This window comes from Empidonax traillii, unplaced genomic scaffold, assembly GCF_003031625.1.
Source record: "Empidonax traillii isolate 1590-97213 ecotype Southwest subspecies unplaced genomic scaffold, ASM303162v1 scaffold2165:size72406, whole genome shotgun sequence".
Classification (NCBI taxonomy): Eukaryota; Metazoa; Chordata; class Aves; order Passeriformes; family Tyrannidae; genus Empidonax; species Empidonax traillii.
This window is the reverse complement of record NW_020957358.1, coordinates 17961-43965: the sequence shown is the minus strand read 5'-3', so window position 1 is coordinate 43965 and position 26005 is coordinate 17961. Positions and strand designations below refer to the sequence as shown.

At 47.9% G+C, this 26005-nt stretch overlaps 1 protein-coding gene across 1 annotated transcript in view; it reads left to right on the top strand.

Moving 5' to 3' along the window:
* Positions 1 to 26005, top strand: part of SFXN5 (sideroflexin 5) — a 65851-nt gene that overhangs the window by 26528 nt on the left and 13318 nt on the right. Inside the window, exons 3-8 of the mRNA XM_027909491.1 lie at positions 5711 to 5737; positions 6788 to 6842; positions 8807 to 8832; positions 13409 to 13462; positions 15121 to 15177; positions 16008 to 16073. Of these exons, the coding sequence (XP_027765292.1) occupies positions 6824 to 6842; positions 8807 to 8832; positions 13409 to 13462; positions 15121 to 15177; positions 16008 to 16073 (222 nt within the window). The 5' untranslated portion in view covers positions 5711 to 5737; positions 6788 to 6823. The remainder of the gene's footprint in view (positions 1 to 5710; positions 5738 to 6787; positions 6843 to 8806; positions 8833 to 13408; positions 13463 to 15120; positions 15178 to 16007; positions 16074 to 26005) is intronic.

The following is a 26005-nucleotide window of genomic DNA, read 5'->3' as shown; positions in this document are numbered from 1 at the left end:
GGACCCAAAACCTCTGGGATTTCCACCATTGTAAACCTTGCTGAAAGCCTCCAGCCCCTCCCTGAATGTTTGGCTGGAGCTTGTTTGTCTCTGAGTTAAATATCACTTTCCAAGAAGTGGGATTTTGGGAGTGAAGCTGGAGAGAAGTGGGAGAAAGCCACGCGGAGCAGGAGCGATCACACTGCTGGGGGGAGAAAACCACGGGTGGGGAGCGAAGCAGAACGTGTGGTGGCTCTGTCAGGCTGCACCAAACTGCCTACAGCTGGCAACTGGTGTTTAATTTTAGTGAAATGCTTAAAATAAAGAGGTGTTTGTTTGCCTTGGTGTCATCTGCCGAGAGGTGATGCCTGGAGGGGCCCGAATAACTTGGAAGGCAGCAGGGAAAATTGTGGAACAATAGAATGGTTTGGGTTGGAAGGGATCTTAAAGACCATCTATTTCCAAAACAAGGGACACCTTCCACTAGACCAGGTTGCTCCAAGCCCTGTCCAACCTGGCCTCGTGGTGCTGGGAGAGGTGATGATGTGTTGGAAGGCTCAGTGCAGTGGGAGATTGGGAGGTCTCGATCCTTGACCTTGTAAACTTAAAGACAATTTAAAAAAATCTCAGAAGCAGACTGAAGTAAAGGTGAGATTGTATCAGTGAGAAGCACCTTGTCTGGGGTGGAGCCTCTATTTCAGCAAGTAGGGCTCAAGGGATGAGGCCAGGGATGGATGTTCTCTATCTGTGTTTCCTGCTGATTCCTCCACATCCCTGGCCAAAGTGCAGTGAAGCCAGAGAATTTGCTGCAGGAGGTATTTCACTTGTTGTAGATGTGTGTTAGAGAGGGTGAGTCCCACCCCTGGTGTGCTGCTCTGGCCATTTCACTCCCAATTAAGGGACCCAGAATAGAGTTAGAACTTGTGCAGAGCCATCACTCTGTCCCTTGTGATCCCAGATCCCCCTGATATGTTCCTCCAGGAGCTTCCCAAGCACATTAAGTTGTTCCTTTTTAGGAAGGTTTTGGTTTTTTTTTTTTTAAAAATTTATTTTTTCCCCCTCTGGTTTCACATCATTTAAAGGATTTGGATTATTGGGAAAAGCACACCTCGGAACGAGCTTTGCAGCATCACACGCTCCGCTCCCAGCGCCCGATATTTGGAATTCAGTGTGGGATAGATGATAAGCTGAGCTTTGCTTTAATAAACCTCACGACTCCCAGAGTGTGAAACTCCTGGCAGTTTCTGACAGGGGTGCAAACTCCAGGCTGTTAGCTTATTAAAATCAGGATTTTTGGTGGGTGCAGGAGGGGTCTCGTGAAAGAGCAGCCCTGATGGAGCAGGAGAGAGGGATCAGCAGATTTGGAGGTGGAACTTTGGGCCCACTTGACTGGACAGTTGAGATAAATTAACTAAAAATGCTCATTCTTCCAATTATTCCCTCTTTGGCCTTGTCCTTGCCAAGGGAATTTTGTAGATTGCTTGGAGTGTGACGGTGCAAAGTCTAACACAGGTGGGCCTGACAAAGCAGGGCTAACTTTGCAGGACCTAAACCACTGTGTTTTCTCTTAAACATTGAGCTCATCTACCTAATTAGCTCTTTGGCTGTAACTGTGCCTTGTCCTTATGTGTGTTTAACATGTGTTTAATCAAGAAGGGCTTTTCTCCATAGAATTATTCCTGGTGTGGCATGTCCAGAGCACAGACCCCTGGGCTTAAGATCATTTCTTAAGTGATAGGACAAGGGCTGATGGTTTTAAACTGAAGGAGGGTTGATTAAGGTTGGAATTAAGGAATAAGTTTTATGGTGAGGGTGGTGAAACAACCACCAGCCTTTGAGTATCTGGGCTTTGAACAGCCTGGTTTAGTGGAAGGTGTCCCTGCCCATGGCAGGGGGTTGGAATGAGGTGATTTTTAAGGTCCAATCCAGGCCATTCTGTGATTCTGTGACCTCAGTTATACAGAAACATCACCCTGTGATGTTTAAGGAAGGGTATCAAAGACCACCACAGTCTGAAGAGAACCAAGGCCGTGACGAGGAGATGGAGACTGGAATAAATCTTGGGGAATAAAAATGATCTTTGGTTGTCAGGACATTCATTAGCATTCCTTATTTAGCAGCAGAATCGTAGCTTAGAGATAATTTTCAAAAAAAAAAAAAAAAAAAAAAGAGTTATTTAAAGAATCCATCCAGCCCAAATCTATGATTTTAACACCTGTCACTATAAAAGCAGTACAGAGGGGACCAGATCTCCTTAAGAGATGAACCTCCCTCCTATTAAATACAGGAAGATTTCATAGCCCAACTAAAAACCTTCCCTCTTTCAGCTTGAATCCACTCTCCTTTGTTCTGTCACTGCTCTTGGAAAAAGGCCTTACCCACCTTTCTAGTTGGCTCCTTCAGGCGCTGGAAGGTCACAGTTAGGTCACCCTGAAGCTTCTCTTGTCTGAACAATCCCAGTTCTCTCAGCCTTTCCTCCCAGCAGAGCTGCCCCATCCCTCTGATCACCTCGGTGCCTCCTCTGGGCTCTCTCCAGCAGCTCCACATCCTCCCTGTGCTGGGGACCCCAGAGCTCAGAGGGTTTAAAGCTCTGCTGGAGGTGGTGGACAAAGGTGGGGAGTGTCCCTTCCTCCAAAAACTGTAACAGAAACAGAATCCTGGGAAGGATGGATGGAAATCTCACCCAGGAGTTCAGCATCCTGAAATGCCTGTTCTGAGATTACTTGTGAATGGTCCTGGAGCTGATTCCTCCATGTCCATGAGGGACATTTCTGGGAAGCAGAGCCTGATCTGTCCTGGGGGAAAATTCCAATGACCATAGGCTGGATATGCTTGTCCATTGCTACCTGCTTGGGATGCTGGGTGGATAATGGAATATGGTAATGGTGCTCCTTGTCCTCTGGATGTCTTTGGTGTAATCCCATCTATGACTGATGGTAAAACCCTCAAACCAACCATTCTGAGCCATCAAAGCCTATGTAAAGAAAAAATAATTATTGCAGGAGACACTCCCAGTCCAGCCTGATCATATTTAGCAATCACAGACTTGATCTAAGACAAACTGAGCACGAATCTGGAGTCTCTCCATGTGCTCCAGTGAGGATTCTCTGCTTTTACACTGGTGTAAATGAGACCAAAATCAGAGCCTAATCAGTCCTGGGGGAAGATTCCAATGGCCACAGGCTGGATATGCTTGTCCATTGCTGGCTGCTTGGGATGGTGGGTGGATAATGGAATATGTTAACGGTGCTCCAGCCCTCCTGCTTCTTGTCCTCTGGATGTCTGTGGTGTAATCCCATCTATGACTGATGGTGAAACCCTCAAACCAACCATTTTGAGCCCTCAAAGGAAAATAATGATTCCAGGGGACCCTCCCAGTCCAGCCTGATTATATTTAGCAACCACAGACTTGATCTGAGGCAAGCTGAGCACGAATCTGGAGCCTTTCCATGTGCTCCAGCGAGGATTCTCTGCTTTCACACTGGTGTAAATGAGATCAAAATCTGGCTGTTTCTCCAAGATGGCCGGAGAGAGCGTGAATGAAATCCCCGGCAAAAAATAGAGCCTCGCCTCAGAAACGAGCCCCCCTGGCTGGCAAGGCTCGTCAGGGAGCTGGAGCTACTGAAAAATGCTGCAGACAGAAAATGAATTAGAGGAGGAAAAAAAGTGAAAATGAGCTGGCAGAATCTTTAGGTGACTCATCAGGTGCATCTTGTAAAGTCTCTTTCTGAGAAGTAATGAAATCGCGTGTTCTAACAATATTTGCACTGCAGCGGGAAAAGGCATAAATATTGGGATCAATTAATGAAATTAGATAATTTGACCAAAAAAGCCCTGGAGCTGGCTGGGAAACCATCCCTCTTCCTTTTCGCTTGTGTCAGTGCTTGCTTGCTGGAGAGGAAAATCCCGTGGTTTCGTTTCACGCGGAGGAGAAGCGAGTTCTGGGCAGCCACTGGGATACACTGGGAATTCACCTGCGCCTCAGGGAGTTCCACCTTCACCCCATGGAAGTTCTCAGGCGGGTGCAGAAAAGCCCTGGTGGTTGCCTGGGTGTGCAGCCTCCCACCCTTGGGATTCTTGGATTGGTGAGGGTGGACCCATCTTGTCTCTGTGTCTCTTCGTGTCCTTCAACCTCTGCTTTCCAACGGGAAAATGGGGAATAATGGTTTTCTTTCAAAAGGGAATTTTTCCTCGGGAAAAAGCCTGTGGATATGTGACCTTTAGAAATCCCAGTAGCTTGTTGCTCATGGTGGAGTTCATCACAGAGCTTCAGTTCTGGGGTGTGAGATGACTTTGGGGTGAAATATCGGGGTCGCTGCTATCAATGGGTCAAATGACACTATTTATAATAGAGTAATTATGCTGTTTGTGATACATTAATTACTTTATTCCACCAGTATTTCCATGGATTTATATTTGGGGGAAGGCGCTAAACCTCAGGTGAAGAATGGGGCTCAATGAATCCCCTAAAAACGATGAGCTCTGGGAGCGTGAATGTCTCTCGTGCAATAAAAACCTGGCGCTTGGGTCGGGATTTCGGTGGGGAATCGTGAGCTCCCCGAGCCAAAAAGAGCCATCACCATCTTCAGCTTTATCAGCAGCAAGAGCAGAACCCATCAGGTTATCCTGCCCTTGGATTGGCTGCGGGACAATTGTTGTTGGAATAATTTGTCTGGTTTCTGGCGTCCTCGACTCAAGAGGATGTTGACAAATTGGAAAAGATGTAAAAGAGCCACGAGGGTGGTTAAAAGATTGGCAAACGTGCCTTGCCAAGGGAACAGCTCCTGGCTCGCAGCAATTTTGTATTTTTTTTTTTTTTCCCCTGTAAATGAAGGTTAAAGGGTGGTTTTAGCAGCTCCAAGTACCTGTGGGAAGAGCAAAAATAGACCGTGGTTGTCAGACAGAGGTGGAACAGGCGCCGGTGCAGGGGAGATGAAACCAGACTTGAGCTGAACAGAACAGTTTTTAAGAGCAAAAATGATGTTCTGGTGGGATATTTTATAGGAGTTCTGGTTTTTCACCCATCTCCTGAATTATCTGTTGTGGTATTTGAGAGTCCTGGCTTTTCATCCGTGTGTAGAATCACATACATCAACGTTTATTTGATTTTGGAGGTTGTAATTTGCATTTCGGTGTAATTCTTGGAGGACAACCTTTATTTACTGTGGGTTTATGTATATTCCAGAGCATCTCTTGGTGTTGTGGATCTACTCATTAGCCCTACCTGCACCTCATGTAGGATGAGTTTCTTCCTCAGGGCTCATCAATCTCCATGATCCGAGTCGGATCTGAGTGTTTTGATGCTCTCAGGAAGCAACAGTCAGAGCTAAAAGGACATTTTTTTTTTCCTCTCCACGAGCATTTTTCTGTGCATTTTCCCTGCAAAGAATGAAAACTAGTGCTGCTTATTCTGTTTATTCTGAACCCAGCTTTCATTTGAAGAGACCCCTGCAGGGATTGCTCCACCTTTCTTCCCTGGAAGCCTTGATTTCCGCAGGAAGCTCATCCAAGGAGGGGCTGTGCTAAATTTACCTTGAGATCTACGTGTGGCAGAGACTTTTTGATTTGTAAATCATTAAATACATCCTGCAAGGATGCAGAAAATGAGTATTTTGTGCCAATCCCTCACATTCATTTACTCCAGCAGCTAAAAGATTAATATTTTGGGTTTGGGATAAAACTACATGTTTGTATGTTTCTTTAAATTTAATATTCTCTTTTATTTTTCTAGCTGTGGGGAGCTCAAAAAATCAAGCAGGTAATACACTTTTTGAATATTCCCTGATTATTTTCAACTCTTGCTGCTTTTTCCCCCCTTTTCCCTAAGCTTTTTCCCCTTTTTCCTCTTCTCTGTTATTCCCTTTGCCAGTTGCTGTTTTGCCTTGCCATGGAAATGTAAATGCAGAGAACACTCTGCCACCAAAGAGCCGTAGTTGTTTTTTTATATATATATATTTATATATTTTGATGTCTTCATTTTCTCCTTCCTGTCTAGTCAAGAGATTTCTTGTCTCCAGTCTTTTGAAAATAGTTTGACAGTTCTTTGGGAAGGCTCGTGGCTGTGCCTTCCTCCTCTCCAATCCTGGATCCTTTGGGAATTGATTTTTCATCCCCAGCCATTTAATGCCTGTGCAGCCCCCTGGGGCTCATTGGAAAATTTGGGTAAAAAATGGGCCAAATGAGCCAGATTTAGGATTTCCATGGAATCTGGGCTGTCCAGAGCCACCTCAGTTGGATACACATAAAGGTTGGATTATCTGGCAAATCCAAATCCCGTGTGGGGTTTTGTCTGGATGCCCCTAATGGTGACATCCAGAGTGGGCCATACCTGTATGTTTTTATCCCAAATCATCCTGAAGAAGCATTTCAGATCAAATCCACACCTGGAAATGTAGGAGATGTTCCTCAGACTGAATCCATCCCTCATGGCTGGGCCACCCCAGTCCTGGTGGGTTTCTCCTGTGACCCATTTTCTTCAGGAGCAGAATAAAGTGATTTATATCCTCATCCCCCCTGAGAAAACAGCCCTGCCCTGCCCACCCCTCTGCCACACCGAGGGTTTCCCCCCCTTTCCCATGGCAGAGGTTCAGCCAGGATGTTGACCTGCACCTCAGTGGAGATTCTGGAAACAGGCAGGGCCAAAAATAGTTTTCTTTTCCCCCCTCTAAATCTGCATTTCCCCTGCTGGGGTTAAGATACAGCGGTGGGTGGCCTTTGGGGACATTATAGAACCAAGAAAGAGCCACTCTTTGTATTTCAGGTTAAATTATTTGCTTCTGAATGATTAATTTATGCTAAATTATTCCAGGCCATCATCCATCCCGACACCAACGAGACCATCTTCATGCCTTTCCGGATGTCAGGTATGGTTTGTGCCATTCATTTTACTGGGAATTTGTACAAAATGTTGGGGGGTTTTCTCCTCTTTTTGAATTGAATGTTGTGAACATTTAGAGCAAGATCAGAAAGTAACTCCAACCCCAAAATCCCTTTGCAAGCGAGGAATATGAGGATCATAATTGTTTCTGAGAGATACAGTGCTTAATAATTTCCTTTCCTTTCCTTTCCTTTCCTTTCCTTTCCTTTCCTTTCCTTTCCTTTCCTTTCCTTTCCTTTCCTTTCCTTTCCTTTCCTTTCCTTTCCTTTCCTTTCCTTTCCTTTTTTATTTCTTTCTTTCCTTTCCTCTCCTTATTTCCTTAACATTTCCTCCTTTCCCCCTGAAGAAGAGAGGGAATTCCTATTCCATTGTGGACTCAAGGCAGTGCCTTTTCCAGCATTTTTGAGGTGTCTGTCACTATTTAGAGCATTTCAATTTTGTAGTAAATGCCAGAACCTCGTGCCCATCTATGATGTTCAGTGCATGGGATGAGCCCTCTTTTTTCCATGTGTGATGATACCTAACAGCCATGGCACTGGAATTCCAGGGAGGATCAGCTTCTCCATTGCTTCCCTGGGCTGCCATTCACGAGTCCACAGCTGCCTCTGCTGTGAGTTGATCACGGTGGAGAATCCCTCCTCTCCCAAGGGATCTGTTTAAATAAACAGAACCTTTCCCATATTTTTTTGTGGAGTATCTTCTCCAGAACACTGGGCACAGGGGAAAGAAATCACAGGGTTTGGTGGGTTTTGTCCTCCAGTTCCTTGAAGAAGGATAATGTTGAGGGTGGAGAGAACCCAGGACCAACTTGCTTTGCTGCCTTGCTCTGTATTTGTCTTTTCAGCTTCTCTTCCTCTCAGGTCTCTGCCCTTTCCTTGGCTCCCTGATGGTTTAATTCAGTAATATTGGAAAAATGCTCCGAGACCTTCTAGTGGAAGTCAGAGAGATGAATTATAATTAGCACAGAAATTGGCAGGCTTAGCGGGGGAAAAATGTGAAGAAATGTTTGATTTTCGTGGTGCTTAGTGAGGTTTGGGGTAAAGACTTGTCTCTGTATTAGAGAGCTTTAACCCCTACCTGGGATTAGAATAGTCCCTCTCTCCTCCATGATGAAAATACACCTTCTTCACCTTATACCCCCATCCTTTTTCACCTGACCTCGAAATAGATGAGCTCTCCTGGCATAAAACCACCAGTGGAGAGGTGGATAAAGCAGGTGGTGAAAGAGGGAGGTCCCACTAAAGAAGGTCCTGCTCCTTACCTGGGATGGGCTCTGCAGCTTCTTAGGTGGCTTCATGAGCATCTTCAGGATGCTATTCCTGCTGGGAGCAGGCTCAGCAGGAGGGGAAGGGGCACAGAGAGCTGCAGAGTTTTCTGCTGGGTTGGGGGAAGGTTGTGGGAGGGTCTGATGAGCGACAGAGCTAGCACGAGGGAGGGAACAGATTGCCTGAGCCTGGGAAGGGGGGCAGGATCTCCCCTTTTCCATGGCAGGAATCCACTGGGTCAGCTCAGTCAGCACCGCCACGGCAGGATCCGGCTCCTCCAGGTCCCAGTGGAGCAGGTCCAGCTCTGAGCTCCCATCCCTGTGCTTTGCTGATGGGAGATGGGGCTGCCTAGAGCAGCACAACAACACCCTCTCAAGTTCCAGCAGGCCCAGACGGGGTTTACTGGAGTCACCTTTTCCATCGAGAGGGTTGAAGCTTTAGGGAGACTCTCAGAACCCGAGAAAACAAATAAGGGATGGGAAGGAGATGGGACAGAAATCAGGAGGATGCTCCAGGTGTTGTAGGTCCAAGATGTCCCCGTGGTGGGGTGGAGGTGGTGAAGTGAGAGCAGCTCGTGGTGCCCAGGTGTGGCTTCTTCCCTAAACTGAGACATGTCTTAGGTGGGATTTTTTTTCCATCCCAAAAATCACAGATTAAAACTCATTAAGCTCTTTTTTCTTCATAGGTTACATTCCTTTTGGAACACCCATCGTAAGTATTTTAACATCTCTCCCCACTTTGTTTGTGAGCACCAAGAAATGCATTTTTTAGCACAGTTCTCCACATTCCACCTTTTCACCTCGTGACATGTTCCCACAGGATTCCCACCTTTCCCACTTCATGTTAACAAGGGTCTAATCATGTAAAACCCACCCTCTGGATGAGGTTCTCTGTCTATTATTGAGGTTATTTATCTATTAATATATTGAGATTATCTATCTATTATATACGAGATTATTTATCTATTAACCCACCCTCTGCTTGAGGTTCTTTATCTATTATGAGGTTATTTATCTATTAATATATTAAGGTTATTTAATATGAGGTTATTTATCTATTACATATGAGGTTATTTATCTCTTAACCCAACCTCTTCCTGAGGTTCTTTATCTATTAATATATTAAGGTTATTTATCTATTCTGTATCAGGTTATTTATCTCTTAACCTCTTCCTGAGGTTCTTTATCTGTTCAACATCGTTCCCCCAACCTCCTCCAACATCTTCATGTTTCCCTCTGGGGAGGGAAGACCAAGCTGAGCTCATTGCCTGCAAAATGCAACTCCTGCAAGTCTCAGATTTCAGCCTTGGACACTTTTATTTCTCATTTACATGATTTACAAGCCTCTTCCCAAACATGACGAGCTCCAGGCACGGCGGGGTCGGTGTCGTGCGCTTCTCGTCTTGATTAATTAAATCCCTGAGCGTTTCCCTGGGGTTATTCCTGAGGGTGTTGGGAGTTTGTACTTGTTGTTGTGAGATTCGTAAGGCTTTGGGTGCTCTCGACAGCAAAAGGGAGATGATTCTGCCTGTTTTCCTCCCGCTGAAACCTCGGCTCTTCTCTGGGAGTGGGAGCGGTTCATTAACCCCATTTTTGTGGGATCGGGGAAACTGAGGCTCGGAGTTTTGCCCCAGAAATTTGTGGTGTCAGGAGGCGGTTGATCCTCAAAGCCACCAGCTCGTGGTTCAGCTTTTTAGATCGCACATTAAAATGGGTCAAAGAGCAAGATACGCTAAATTTAATCTTCTTAGACCCCAGTGGTCCGTGGCTTAGACTTGGTTAAAGGTAACAGCCTTTTCCCGAGGTGATAACGACGGTGATAACGAGGTTGGAAGTCCTAAAAACAGGGATCGTCGCGGCTGCTGCTATTTGTTGTGGCGCTTAAAGGTTTGGTGGCAACTTTGTATGGGGCATTTTAAAAGAAAAGGTTAAACAAAAATGAGTTAACGATCAAATTGACAATGAAATCGGCCCAAATCCAGAGCTGTCAGAGGAGCCGAGAGCTGTCAGATGAGCCCAATTTCACTATCTGTAAAGGATAAACTGGAACCTCTTGTCATTTAAAAAAAAAAAAAAAAAAAAAAAAAAAAAAAAAAAAAAAAAAAAAAAAAAAAAAAAAAAAAAAAAAAAAAAAAAAAAAAAAAAAAAAAAAAAAAAAAAAAAAAAAAAAAAAAAGAAGAAGAAGAAGGAAAAAAAAAAAAAACCCAAACGTTTCAAATGTTAAAATTAAAATGTAACATTTATGCCAATCGATCTGTGAAATTTAGTGACAAAATTGGCAGCCTGCTCCAGCATAAAAGCAGTTTGAGTCTTGTATTTCACATAGGGGGGGATGGGATTTCCTCAAGAGAGGCTGTGCTGGGCTCGGGCTGAGCTCGTCCTGCTGGTGTTGGGGGTCAACTGAACCCCCCCGTCACCCCCCGGAGACGTGATCGGGCTGGCTATAGCAGGTTTAGGGCCCATCAGTCGATACACTCTGGGCTGTGCCCAGGGGGGTTTATTTCCCCCCCCCCGCCATTTCGGTAGCCGATGCAAAATAATTCAGTCTGGTTGAGCTCATTGTGAAAGAGATTAAGGGTCTTGTTAAAATAATCGTTTCTTTTCTGGCCCCGGCGGCAGCTCCCCTCTGACACCACCAAATCCTGTTTGCTCTTCCCTCGGTTTACAACTGTTTGCTTTTTCCCCCGATTCAGCCTCCGTCCTTTCCGTGCCGGGCTCGGGGATTGACCCCAGGATCACCTGCGGTGGCAGAGCAGGGGACAGGATGGGGATGTAAATGTAGGGAGAGTCTGGCTTTACCCATTTTACCCATTTTCAGCCCAGGAGGGAGCGAATCCGGCCACTGGAATTACCTCCCTGTGCTGGAAAAGGGGGTGAGATGTGCCAAGCAGCTGCTGGGCTGGAGTCTTTTCCCCCTGGGTTTGTGTTTCCTCCTCCGAGGGGAGGAAGATTTACCCGGGTTTAGGAAATTCAGCCTCAAACCCGGGCAGTGAAAACGCCCCAGCTGTGCCCAGCTGCCACCCGCGGCTTCCAGCTCCTTATTTTCCCCGTCCATTGAAAACCGGGAGGGTCCTGATGGGGTTTTAAGGTGCCCTTGAAGACCCAGGTTAATTTAGGGGTGAGATGACTCTCGGGTTTGGGGTTTGGAATAGAAGAGCTCGGGCTGCTCAGAGCTGACAGATGTCCAAGCCCTGGCTTTGGGGCCATAAAGGGACATTCACACCTCGTCACCAATTAAATTTTGTCGCCGGTACTGGTGTTTAGAACCTTCTTTTTTTTTTTCCCCCCCCTGTATTTTGTTTTCCTTCTTAGTTATTTTTTCCCCTGACAGTAATTAAAAGTGAAATTGTACATTTCTTGACAGACTCTTGCACATATGGAGAGTTTGCATTTAAACGTGCCTCTTTCAGTCATACAGATTTTGGGTGCTCTTTTTTATTTATTTATTTTCCTCCACGTATTTTTTTTTCCCTTTCCCCCCCCATCGGCTCTCAGCTTTCAGCTGACAATGCGAGTCCCTGCCTGGCGTCTTCCCGCTCCTCCGGAGCCTCATTATCCCGCTGGCTTCAGGGGGAAAGTCACTCCTGGGGGTGAGGAGGTTCCTCGCCTGTTGAATTCGTTTGGCTGCGAGCGGCGACGGAGTAATTAATGACGAGCTCTGGGCGCTGAATGGAAGCGGTAAATTAGTGTAACTTGCACAGGCTGGCGCTCGGCCAACGCACAAAAAAGTAGCTGCAACTTCACCAAAGGCTGGAGGAGGAAAAGCTGCAGGAGGAGGAGGAGGAGGAGGAGGAGGAGGAGGAGGAGGAGGAGAAAGGAAAGATGCAAAAATCAGGCCGCCCAACCCCGCTACCCTTTTGTTCGGTGGTATTTCTCCCTCCCAAGGGAGGGTCGAAGTTGCCTCCTCCTCTCCAGCTGATGCTGCTGCAGATGTTGCAGCTCGAGCTCAGCCTTGCTCTCGGGGCTCCGGCGATGGGGAAGTTTTCTGGCAGGTTTGTTGGTGTTTTTTTTTTTTTTAAGGACTGAAGTGAAAGGAAATGGTGGAGAAGCTGGTCTGAGGGTGGGGATGAGCTCACAGCCTTCTTGCCCAGACGCCTCGGAGACGTGAGTGTCCTGAAAATAAACGTGTTCGGAATTAAAAAGGAGTTTGCTCAGTCTTTGTACTCCTTGTGATTTTGCAACAGTCTTCTTCAGAAAATAGCAGGCATTTAGGGCACAGGAGGAGGCAAAATGACAGTGATGTTAGGAAGTATCTCATCTCACCTGTCTCTTACCCAAGAACTCGTCGTCCTGTCCATGTTTTTTAGGTTTATCATTGGGAGTCCCCTTGCTTTGCATCCCTTTCCTCTCCTTCAACCTCTCAGGCTCTGAAAGGAAAAAAATTGCCATAAAATAAGGGGGAAAAATGGCCATGAAGAAGGAAAAAATGCCGTAAAACAGGATAAAGTGCCATAAAACAAGGCAGGTTGTGTGTCAGAGATGGGTCTTTGGAGGATTGCGGGGGACGTGTCCATGCGGTGGAGCGAGACACGTCCCAAGGACGTTCTCAGGACCCGTTCAGGAAAAATAACACCTGTGAGACCTCAGATGGGTGAGCTCGCAAAGCCTGTGGCATCGCCGTTCAGGCAGCAGCCGGGAACATCTGGCCAGATGTGCTGGGACAAGCTGCTGGGAACCTCGAGGAGACGACGATCGTCACCCCGATCGCTCCTAACCCGGGCAGGAGTTTTCATAGCTCAGGATACGACACATCCACAAGGCTCTTGAAACAAAATCCAGGCTCCCAAACGGGAGCACATGTGCTTCCAGGTGGCATTCCTGTCCTCAGATGTTCGAATGGAAGATTTCTTTCTTGTGCTTCCAACCGGGAACGTGCCAAAGGAAAATGGGAAACCCCCTCCCCCGTTCGCTGCCAGTAGTGCCAACTTTGAACTCTCGCCTTCAGGCAATGTTTGTGTTTTCCTCCAGGAATACCTGGATGGAGGAACTGGTTGTGTTGTAACGACCTGATCTTTGCTGCCAGAGTATTTCCAAGGTGTATTACAAGCAGTAATCAAAGATGCAAAGCTTTGATGGGCAGCTTTGCATCACCCGTTTTCTTTCCCCACTGGAAAACTGAGGAGCGAGAGGCTGATGGGAAGTGCAATAACTAAAATTAACGAAAGCCATAAATGATGATAACTTATTCAAGCCTAGAAATAAGCTCGGCTGTTTGCACGCCCGGGGAGAGCACTGAGAGCAAACCGAAAGAGCATTTACTGATGGGGAAAAATCTCTTCTCTTTGCAGGTTGTTGGTCTCCTCTTGCCCAACCAGACGCTGGCATCCACAGTGTTTTGGCAGGTAACACCTGCTGGGATGGGTGGGGGATGTGGGGGAGAGGAGAGTGGAATATTGCCTGGAGGACAAATTGATGCACCTTGCTGTTCTGCTCTGTTCATGATTTACGGGGAGGATGTGGCTGGATATGATTAGGGAAGGGTTTGGTAGGCCTGGAAGGGACTATAAACCAGCCCTTGGGTCCATTTTTATCCCACAGCTACTTTTGCCATCACAATGGAAGAGGCAGAATGGTCCAAAATCTTAAAATCCGCCCTTTGAACTCATTTGGTTCAGGTGTAGATGGAAACAAAAAGAAAATTTTGGCACGTCTGCTGATCTGAGGACACCCTGACACGTAGTTTGGATCTTCCCTGGTGAATTCCCCTTGGGAGTGCAACATCTGTGCAGGGCTAGGGAACAGCTGGGCCCTGCAAAGCCAAGGACCTCTGGTGTTCAGTTTGCTGCAGGAGCTTTGGGAAAAAAAACCAGGCTGTGTGTAGGGAGGTGCTGGTGTAATTTCCCACTAAAATTCTGGGAATCAGGAGCACGGGCAGGAGGTGTGCACGTGAATGAGTTACATCCATAGTAAACACGCCGCTCCAGTGCGATTTCAGCGCTCGCTGAGACGAAGGAACAAGTTATTTTCAGACTTAATTTTCGGTGGTGGATGTCTTTTCATTGTCTGCAGCGTAAGTGATGATGGGGAATTATGCAGTCAAGGAACATCAAAGCAGGGTGGGATGTGCCTGGTGTGTTAAAAGCACGGCAGAGCCGAGAATCCATCGGAACGTGCCGGTAATTTGTGATCTGGTGGGTTTAGCTGGAGGTTGTCCCCTGTGGATTCGCCTGCTGGGAGTGGGAGAGTGGCTGGAGAGATCCTGACTCATCCAGGGTTTTGTAGGCAGCTCCCCCCACCTGTTTTTAGACACCTGTGTTGGAATCACAGAATGGTTGGGGTTGGAAGGGACCTGAAAGAACATCTTGTTCCAACCCCCTGGCATGGGCAGGGACACCTTCCACTAGCCCAGGTTACTCCATCCTGGCCTTGGACACTTCCAGGGATGGGGCAGCCACAGCTTCTCTGTTCCAGGGCCACTTTAAAGCCATCTGTATCCATAAGCTGGTACATCTGCTCATCTCCTGTTCCTCAGCTGAAACCTCTGTTTGGGAAACTTGGAGCTTAGTAAGTGGCTGATGAAACGGCTGCTGGGCTTCCTGCTCCATCCTGGCAACAGGATGGGTTTGATGCTTGGACATCAGGAAGAATTTCTTCACAGAAAGGGTGATTGGACATTGGCAGGGGCTGCCCAGGGAGCCAGCAGAGTCCCCATCCCTGGAGGGGATGACTGGATGTGGCACTCAGTGCTCTGGGTTGGGGGGCAAGGTGGGGATGGGGCGCAGGTTGGACAGGATGACCCCAGAGGTCTTTTCCAACCCAAGTGATTCTGTGATTCCATGAAAATAAAAGACCAATAGCACTGGGGTGTTGTGTAGAGGTGGGTTGTGCCAGCAGAGGAGTTGCACATCAAGCTTCCAGGGAACCAGAACCGCCCTCTGGGCAAAACCACGACAGGGCCCAAAGGCAGATGGATTTCCCCCGTTAGAACACGCACATTTACAGATCCATTTATTTTCCCCGAAGTCCTGCTGACGCCTGTCTCCCCTTGTTCCCTCTCTAGTGGTTGAATCAGAGCCACAACGCCTGCGTCAACTATGCAAACCGCAACGCGACAAAGGTGAGGAGGCCCAGCATATGTGGCGCGTCAGGGCTGTTCCCACACCGAGACAGAAGTCCTGTCTCTTCCCTGTTAACGGGAACTCCGGGAGGAATTTACAGCTCGGCCATTCTCCCGGGTGGGCTCCCGGTTGAACCCCCAGCTGGGGGTCTGGGCGTGGCTGGAGGCTCAGAGATGATGCTCAGAGTTAAACCCCAGACTGGGGGGGTTTAACTGGTGTGCGAATGAGCACAAAGCTGGGTGTTGTCAGGGTTTTTGGGCAGGACAAGGTGTGTCTCCACGAGCACCCTGCTGGCTCCCCAGGGCTTCGTCTGTGCTGCCAGGGAGTGGAGGGGCTGCTCCCTCTCCCTTCCTCCTCCTCAGCCTTCATTCATCCCGTGTCAGGATGTGGGAAGCCGAGCTGGAAACCGTCCAGCTCGCTGAGATAACGTTTCAAAGACAAAATATTTAATGTGGCGAGTTTGGGGTTCAGCACTAGAGGGTAAAAATGCTAATTTGGTACCATTTGCTGAGTTTCATTCCCATCCTTCCTTTGAGCTGCTATTATTATAATTTTCTGATGCCAATTAATTTTCCTTTCCCTTTAACCTCGCCCATGAGGCCACGGTTTCCCTCGCTCTTGCCTCTGCTTGCTGACAGACCGTGTGTCACAGAACAATATGACAAAATTCAACCTGTCTGTGCTTTAAGACAAACGAAACCAAAACAAACCAAAAAAAAAAAAAAAAAAAAAGAAAAACAACACCCAAATGAAAAAAAAAACTTTGTTGTGTTTTAATAACCAGAAGTTTGTTTATGGAAAATATGTTTTCTTTTTTTTCTTTCCAAAGCCTTCTCCGACATCCAAGTTCATCCAGGGCTACTTGGGAGCTGTCATAAGTGCTGTCTCAATAGCAGTGGGTAACGCTTTATGTCTCTTTATTTTCGTGGCTTGCCTCGGTGCTTTGGAGATGCTTGTTGGGGCTGCCAAGCATGTTTTTGTCTTTTAATTGACAGAACTCAGTCTTCATAACCAGAAAAACTGTAACCCTGAGGTGTGCCTGTCCACGCATGCCAAAGCTTTTCCCCAGAGGGAGACTTCTGTGTGCTTCCAGAACTCCCTGCCCCGTGGCTTTGCTGCTCCGTGAACTCAAATTATCAAATTATCCATTAACTGGGGGTGAATTTGCCTGTTCCAAATTAGAAAGGGACACTTTGAGGCTGCAGGGTGGTGGTGTGGCAGCTGAGGTGCTGGAGAGAGGCAGGACTCTGGAGATGTTCCCCTGGTGGGTTGGCACCTCGATCCACGGTGCTCGGAATTGCATCCTTCACCTGGGGACATTTTTCAAGCTGGAAACGGTGCTCAGATCTTACTGAGGAATCATGGAGTGGTTTGGGTTGGGAGGGACCTTAAAGATCATCCAGTCTCACCCCCTGCCATGGGCAGGGACACCTTCCACCAGCCCAGGGTGCTCCAGCCTGGCCTTGGACACTTCCAGGGATCCAGGGGCAGCTTCTCTGCCCAACCTGTGCCAGGGCCTGCCCACCCTCACAGCCAGGAATTCCTTCCCAATATCCCGTTTAAATCTCCCCTCTTCCATTTTGAAGCCATTCCCTGTGTGCTGTCCCTCCATGCCTTGTCCCCAGTCCCTTTCCAGCTCTCCTGGAGCCCCTTTAGGCCCTGCCAGGGGCTCTCAGCTCTCCCTGGAGCCTTCTCTTCTCCAGGGGAACCCCCCCAGCTCTCCCAGCCTGGCTCCAGAGCAGAGGGGCTCCAGCCCTTGGAGCCTGTGGCCTCCTCTGAAGTCATATCTGAAATAACCTGTGGGAGAGGAGCTTTTAACATCATTAAAATCATTGTCTTGTGACTTCTAACACTCCTATTTCCCAGCAGCACAAGTTGACATTGGTAGCAGGGTCAGCTCATTCCCAAAGGGGCAGGGACGTTTCTCAGGAGCAACTCAGGGAAGTTATTTCTTACACAGGGTTTTCAAGTAAGCCTCTGAAGTAAATGGTTGTACCTTTCCTGCTGGAACATTAAGGATCCCACAGTAAATATCAAAAAATTGTATTTTTTTCCCCCCCTGGCCAAGCTTTTTTCCTTTTTCTTAAGCCACGGAAAGTTTGATTTTGCCTCTTGTGCAGCTGCCAGACAACTTTGCAGAGGGTGCAGAGTTGTTCAAGTGCCTTGAGGTTTCAAGGGGGAGCTCTCTATTTTGTTGGATACACAACTGTTGGATAATTTTCCGTGTTTCTGGCTTGGCCTGCTCTGTATCCCCCCCTGTTACCCCTTCACTGCAGAATTAACCCTGCACAGCCCAGCCCGGCGTCGGTGTGAGCTCCCACACTTCATAACCCCATGGAGCTGTTCCCACACCAATTTACACGCTTTTCCAGCTGAAGTATAATCCAAATCCCCATCCCACCAACCTCAAGGCTTCAGTCAGCAGCTGTTTTCCATCCACAGCCTCCATGGGAGAGCTTGACTGTCCCCCCAGTCCTCAGCTCAGCATTTTTCCCACCCCATGAACGACTAAAGCCAAGTTCTCCGGCTTGATGTGCTGCTGCCACTCACAGCCTGCCTTCCAACCCCCCAGCACGGCTCCAGCAATGAAAATTCCACCTTGCTGGCATTAATGCTCCTCTCCATTTCGGCAACAGGGGCAGATTAGAGGGGCAGGAGAGCTGGAGGAGTGATGTTGGCAGAGTTTTGGCACCCTGAGGAGCTTTGGTAAGGAAACCGCTTTGGGAGGTGTCTGTGTTGGGACAGCTGGTGCAGGTTCTTGGGAATCTTTGGTTCCTCCAAGGCTGACTCAGATCCTGCAAAGAAGGTGAAGTGCTTTGTAGCTGCAGTGCCCTGAGGGTCAGAATACTGTTCCAGAGAGGCAGGAGCTTCGAACAGATCCGTGGATGCAGATGGGTGGGGTGGAGACGGGCAAAAGCCTTCCTGGGTCCTTCTTCTTCCTGGTGCTGGAAGGAGGGTCTCCTTCCAAGTGGAGCCTTTGGGGGCACTCCTGACCTCTGTGTTACTGTGGAGTAACTTGTGTCCTCCTCATCCCTGACAGGCACTTAATCCCTGGTCACTTCCCAGCGTGGAGAAAACCCTGCAGAGCAGGGAGGGGTTTTTAGGTGGTAAATACCTGGATTAATAACCGGTTTGGGTCTTTTGTAAATGACGATGACCACGACAAATAATAAATAGCCCTGAGGTTCATTACGTGGTGTCCTCAGCCCTCATTAACTGCTCTGTGCCGTCAGTCAGCAACAAATCAGCTCCCAGTGGGAGCCTCCCGTGGGCTGTGGAGAGCCAGGATTAATTAAAGTGAGCCCCTTCCACGCCTGCAGTTGGCAAAGGATGCGGGAAGGGACGGAGCAGCTGACAGGGGATTGCCCTTCCCCTCATCCTCACTTGTCTTTCACAAGGGGGACAAGCAAACTGCTTATTCAGGTTTTTGGCTTGATGCGTCTTGCAATGGGAGAAATCGTAGGGGATCTCTGGAAATAGCCTGATTTTTTTCCTGGTTTAGACAGAGAGGAATCACTGTTGGAAAGGGGCGATGCTTCTCCCTCAGATCTGGCGCTGCATCCACAGCTCCTGATTTCCAGCCCTTCAGGACGAGTCTGAGGAGGAATCAATATTCTTTTACTTGATGTTTTTCAATATTTTCCCCCCAGTTCTCCTTTTTTCTTTCCACCTACTCCCGTGCCCACCTGATTCACACAGAGCTTCGAGCAAGGAAAGCTCTGCTGGGTCCAGAATTTTATTTCTTCTCAGGTGAAGGGAATCGCTTGAAGTAAGGCTGGAAAAGATGTTTGGGTTGGAAGAGATCCCAAAGATCATCCAATTCCAACCTCTTGCCATGGGCAGGGGCACCTTCCACTAGCCCAGGTTGCTCCAAGCCTCGTCCAACCTGGCCTTGGACACTTCCAGGGATGGAGCAGCCACAGCTTCTCTGGGCAAGTTCTAAAATTTCTGGTTGTTTTTCTATGATTGTAGTTTATTTTTATCCCATTCTTCCAACACCAGCCTCTTTCCTGCCTTTTCCTTTGATAGCTCCTGTTCTGATAGCTCCTGTTTTACCTCTGTTCTGAGCGATAATTGTTATTTTTTTCCCCAAACAATTGAGTGGATTCCTGTGATTAGGCTTTATTTTCACAGATCTGGCTGCTGTTCCTGGTGGTGGTGTATGAACCTCAATTAATACCAGCTGGTTTTCCTAAACGAGGCAAACAAAGGCAGAGAGGAGTAAAAAAGACTTGAGAAAGACCAAGCGTGTTTTAAATGTTTGGGATTTTTTTTTTTCTGTGCCCCAAATATTCCAGTGCCAAGAGCTGTGCAGATCAGAGGGTTTGTAATTAGGCAGAAACTCTTTCCAACTCACACACACACACACACACACACACACACACACACTCTCTTAACTCTATTTTTTTCCCCACTTTTAAAAGGTTAAAAAAGCTACAGAAAGCCAATTTTATTGGTAATGACTGCTTTTTCTATGTTATAATTTTATATATATTATTATTATTATGATGATTATTTATATATATAAAAATAGATTTCTTCTGCTCAGAGAAGCTGTGGCTGCCCCTGGATCCCTGGAAGTGTCCAAGGCCAGGTTGGAGCAACCTGGGCTGGTGGGAGATGTCCCTGCCCATGGCAGGGGGTGGCACTGGGTGATCCTGAAGGGTCCCTTCCATCCCAAACCATTTTAGGGTTCTCTTGATTCTTGATTTCAGATCCAAACCTCATTTTCTGTGTTCATTGCTGATCCCTTTTGGTTCTGACTCAGCTCTTCATTACTATGACATCAGACTCAAACTTCAGTCTGAGGTCAGAAGGGACTCTTGGGGCTGCCATGAAAAAACTGAGAATTAAACCAGGTCCAGACAAGGGCTGTCAGCAGCCACTCTCTGGTCTCTGGGTTGCCACTGGTGCTCAGACCTTCAAGTTGGTGACTGCTGGTGTTGACCCAGGGGTTGCCTCACCTGGAGCCCGTGGGGGTGAGTCCTTGGGTTCCTCGAAGCGTCTCACAGTGGTGCCGTCACTGCCACTGTCTTAAAATCAGATCTTTATCCCTCAGTTTTTCAATTTCCACGATCCTGGCTTCGACTTCCGCCAAGAAGCAGCTCCAGACCTTGCTCCTTGTGATACTGCAGACCTTGTGCCAGCTCTCTGAGGGGTCTCCTCTCTCCTGCCAGCCCCGTTTGGCCGCGTGTTGTCACTCAGCTCCCTGCTCAGGTGTCGGCTCTTTTGTCCATCTGCTGTCCACCCCACGTTCCCTGGAGGTGCCAAGTGCATCCAGGCTGCTGGCATGGGGCTTTCCTGATGACAGGATGGGCTCTAATTAGACTGTGGGAAGCCTGGCAGGGACACAGAGTGTGTTTTATTTATATGGGGGTGTGTAAGTTAACCAGGAAACATCTCGTGGCAGCCGAGGTTTAGGTTGGATCTCAAGGTTCTTCCCCCAGAGGGTGGTTGGCACTGAACAGGCTCCCCAGGGCAGTGGGCACAGCCCCAAGGCTGCCAGAGCTGCAGGAGGGTTGGGATGATCCTCTGGGGCACAGGGTGGGGCTCTTGGGGCTGGGTCTGTGCAGGGCTGAGGGTTGGGCTGGATGGTCCTTGGGGGTCCCTCCTAGCTCAGCATATCCTGGGATTCCCCCTTGAGCAGGGCTTCAATTCTCCCCCAGTGAAAGGGGAAGCAAAACCACGTGTGTGAGATCAGACACCTTCCTTCCCCTTTCAAACACACCAGGCTTTGTAACTTCTAACAGTGTTTTTATTAAGTCCAAGTTTGGGATCTGTGGTCTCGTCAGCACAGGGACAAATAAATATGTTGTTCTCACTTAGCAACCTGAGCTAAATTCTGACAAAAGTAGGTGTTTTGTCTTCTTTTGTGTAAGAGAGAGAGAGAGAGATGAAGTGTCAGTAACCATGACTGCCAGCCAGGCTGGATGCTTTGGATTGATCTCCACACTTAAAATGTACCTGGCTCAGCACTTGGATTTTTCCTCTTGCCTTATATCACCAGGTAACCTTGGATTAAAAAATCAGGTGATTAATGCCCTTAATTTGGTCTGTCAGCTCCTATAACAACTCACCTTGGAGTCACTGCTGGTCAGACAGGAGGGTGTCTAAAGCATCTCTTCACAGGTAGACCCAGGTCTTTTCATTTTAGATGTGCCTCCTGATCCTGAATCCCGACTCTGGACAAGCCACTGAAGGTGGGGAGCTGATGCCAGTGGGATTTACTGATGCTGTGGGTTATTGCAGGGTGCACACACCCAGTGCTTTCACAAACTGAAAGTTTATGGAGTTAAACTTGAATTTCTATAAAGCCAAACCAGGTGAAAACTGGAGAAAAACGGGGCAGTTTTAGATTCCTGGTTTTGCTGGAGAACATCCCTTACAACCCAAGACGTTCAGGACCACATAGGATTTGAGCCAAAAATATCTTGTTTCTCTTCTCCTAAGGAAGCTGAGAGGTGAAGACTCTTCAAGCACAGGGTTATCTCTGGAAAATAATATTCCTGTTGTAATGGTTGGGTGACAGTTGGCCCTGACTCCCACAGCTCAGCTTTAATCCAGAATCCCGGGATTTGCAGAGCTGGAAGGGATCCACAAGGATGGTCGAGTCCAGCTCTTAACCCTGCACAGGACCATCCCCAAGAGTCACATCCAGGTGATGCCTGAGGGTCTCTGACCAAATCTAGAAGGAGAATCAAAGAACTTTAATTAAATTAGAGTTGGGCCGGTTCACTGCACTTTTAAAATTAATGAGCAATAGAAGAGCAGGATCTTGATGGGTTTTTTTTTTCCCCATGTGAGGAAGGTGTTGGACCAGTTCAGCGTGGCAGGGAGGGCATCCCTGCTCCAGGTCAGCTCCTGTGCCATCAGTTCCCCCATCCACGGCCTGTCCCTCCCTCCCTGCTCCCTTTGCACACACGCTGAACTCACACACACACACACAATTTCTCGCTCTCCTCCGTAGGTGGAGGTGCCCCTGCGGGTTTTTCTAATCCCAGCTCCTTCTTCCTGATAATTGTCTGTGAGGCTGCATTGACAGGCTGTGAATGTGGTGTGAGGCCCATAATCAGCCTGTGAGACAGCACAGGAGGCCACCCACTGCCCTCAGGACTGTCCCTGGCTTAGGGGCAGGCAGGGAACGTTTGGAAGCCGGAGGAAGTCGGTGGGAAGCAGGGCGAGGGGTGGGAGGGGATGGAGCATGGCCTGCAGCCTCCACAGAGGTGAGCTGGGCAGCCAGGGGCAGCAGGAAAATCACGGTGGGTTAGAGTGATAAACTCCTGCTTGCTGCTTTTGAAGGAGAGCCAGGGCCTGGCTCTGAAATCTGGATCAAAAATCTCCTTCCTGTTCCTGCACCTCTTCTTTGTGGATTCACAGGTGCCAAGTTCAGACAGCAGAAGAGAGTGGTTGGATCATTCAGACTGGAAACCCAGCCTGGAAATTCCTCCACTGATCCCAGAAATCACTGGAGCTGTAGCAGCCACTTCCCATCCTGCCTCTGGATTTAGGAGTACATGGCAAGCACCAGGTCCTTCCCAACCCCATCCCTGGAAGTGTCCAAGGCCAGGTTGGACAGGGCTTGGAGCAATCTGGGATGGTGGAAGATGTCCCTGCCCATGGCAGGGTGGTGGAATTAGATGATCCTTAAGGTCCCTTCCTGCCCAAACCATTCTGTGATTGTTTGAGTGCTGCCTTCCCAGCTCCATCTCCTTCTCTGCAGCATTTTCTCTCTTGTTCCACTGGTGTTTCTTTGTTTCCAGCAGATTTATTCCCATCGATGCTGTTTCCCTCTGCCCCTGCCCAGCACCACCACACCCAGGCGTGGCCCAGGGCCCAGGTGAATGGAAAACTTGATACTGAGGCAACAACCTCTTGTTTGGGGCATGGATCCCACGTCCTCCTCTCTTCAGCATCTTCCAAACCAAGTTTGTCTCATTCTCAGCATGAATCCCCTCTTTTCCTGCTCCTACCTCTCCTGCATTCTTGCTTCTTTCTCGAGACCACTGCACCATTTTTTTTTTTCCCATGGAAAAATCCACTTGGGAATTGCTGTGGTCATCCCTTCTTCCAGTCATCTTGGGTGTGACAGATCCTCCTTTCCACACTCTTGCTCCTCTCTAACTTCCTTCTCCACACGGATCCTTATTGCTTTTCCCTTCCCTTAGACTCCTCCATTCTGTTCTCCTTGACTTGGTAAAGCTCCAGTTGGGAAACAGCCCAGTTTTCCATCTCTCCCAGCCTCTTCACCTCCCAGCCCTAATGAATGAGTTTTTTCCTTCCTTCTCCTAATGCTCTTTTCTTCAGCTTGGCTGTTTGGGACTCATCAGATGCAATTAGTGTTCGAATCCAGCAATCTGGTGATTGGAGGGATGAAGGATAAGCTCTTTTTTTGGAGCCAATCCTTCCTTCCAAGTGGACTTCCTAGGTCACTTGGAGCAGCCAGCTCCAACTGCAGTGGTCAGGGTTGTCCCAAAGCTGAATCCCTAAAATAAATGAAGATTTCCCCAGCACAGTTAACAAAGCTTGGAGAGCTGCTCAGTGACACTTTGGTGGTGTCACCTACCAAGCACTGTCCACCTTGCTCCCTGAACTCTTCATATTCCTATATTTTATTAGAATTCCCTCTCAAAATTAAGGGAAATAACTTCTTGGGCTTTTTGAATGTGTTTCCTGCACTAGAACTGGTTTAAGAGGCGCAGGGTTAGACATTTAGCAAAACAGTTTGGTCATTGCCAACTTCAGGCATTGAAAAACCATCTCTCGGGCTTCAAAAAGGAGGGGGGAAAATCAAGGATTTTGTAATAAAATTCCTGATTTAAAACTTGTGTTGTGGTGGAACGTGAGGTGGGAAGTTTCTGAGACGAGAAGGGGAAGCAAAGGAAGCAGAAATGTTGGTCTGTGTGATGGTGTTTGGTGGTCCCGGTTTCGAGGTGCGGCGACATCACAAACATTGCCCTTCTGCTGAGATAATGTTGTTGATGCTGAAAACAAACCTGGTGGCAAAATAAATAGCAGGAATTCTTGAGGAAGAGGGAGGGAGGGAGGGAGGGAAGGCAGAGTGGTGCCAGAGGCACAGTAGAGCCCTGAGGAAGGTTTCCCTCCCGTTGACAGTGTTTGGGGCCGGTTTCGTGTTGCGAGATTTCAGGAACTGTTGTGTAATGTATCCCCGTGTCCGGCTTCCCCCCAAATTTTTGGGATGCTCCATCAGCCAGATCAAGGAAGTGCTCTGCAGGAAGAAACATCAACAAGCCAGGCAATTTGAAAAAAGCTGGATTTGTCCTCTAATCCAGGTCACAGTGAAGGAATATGTGGATGACTCCCCATCCCTGGAAGTGTCCAAGGCCAGGCTGGATGGGGCTTGGAGCAAGCTGGTCTTGTGGAAGGTGTCCCATGGCAGACCTGGATGATCTTCAAGGTCCCTTCCAATCCAAACCATTCCATGATTCTATGAATATCCCAAACCAGTACTGCACTGAAACCATGGGGAGAAGAGTGAAAACCCTTCAAAAATTTCATTTCTCTGTGCTGACAAGAGGAACAGCCCTAAGTTGCACCAGGAGAGGTTTAGATTGGATATGTAGGATGGGGGAGGAACACAATAATAATCCTGCAGTTGATGTTTGGTGATGAATTTGCCTCAACAATGTTCTTTGGCAGCCCCATGTAATTAAACTCATTAACCTCTCCTTGCTGATGGCTCTTTCCCTTATGAGGGGCTGAGGTTGAGAAGTCCCTGCTCGTTGTCAGATGCTCTCCTTGACCTGTTTACCCTCATCCCACTTCCTGACCCGCAGGAAAGAGTTCACAGATTGGCTAAAGCAATTTCCAAACTGTAGAAAACAAACCCTCATTAGTTGCCTCTGTCTGGTCCTTGTGTTGGGAATTTGGGAGATTGGATTTAAATCTACAGCAACATTTAATTTCATGTTCCCAGCAGGGTGGTTGCTGTAAGTGGGGAAGCGACTTCCTCCAATTGAATCTGAATGTAAAATGCTTTTATTAGCAGTGGCCTCACAGCGGTGCCTCTCCCAGACTCATCTTTTCTCTTTCAAAAGCTGCTGCTCTTCCACTTCATGGCCAAATCCCTCCATCAAACCTTCAAGAGGAGGCTGCAAACCCAACAAAATTCGTCATCAGTGCAGGTTAACCATATCCAGGCTGTAAATGCCCAAATCCACGGGGCAAGGGCAGCAAAGCCAGGCTTCAAAATGTCTCATTCTTCAAGCCACACATCTCAGGCTGCTTTACAGTCTCTGGAAGCACTGAGGTTTTGAAAATGCACATCCCAACACTTGGAAAACGTAGGAAAAAAAATTAATTCAGTCATTTTTGAAGGGGGGGGAGAAGATCAAGACAAACCCCTGGTTGTTGCCCAGAATAACAAGCACCACCAGGACTCTCCTGGGCTCAGCATTAGAGCCGTGTTGGCCGAGGACAAGAGGAAGGGTTCCTGCTTGGGGGTCTCGGTGAAAGCCTTGGGGAAAGGCTCTGGAAATACTTCCCAGGGTTTGAAAACCAGCACTTTACTTATGCAGGGCTCACCCAGCAGTTGTTCTTCTCAACATCTTCCTCTCAGCCTCTGAAAAGTTGGGATGCGCTGCGGATTCATGTATAATGGAGCAGCTCGCAAAATATGTTCTCCCCTGCTTTGCTTTTCGTCTTGAAACACCCCAAATGACTATTTTCTGGCAGCTTTTTGGCTTTGGCTGAATTTTTTCTTTTTTTTTTTTTTTTTTCCTTAAATTTTGCTGCATTTTTGGCTGAAAACCCTTTGGCCACACGTTGCTGAAGGCTCACGTTTCCAGCCGAAAATTCCCATCTTGGGGC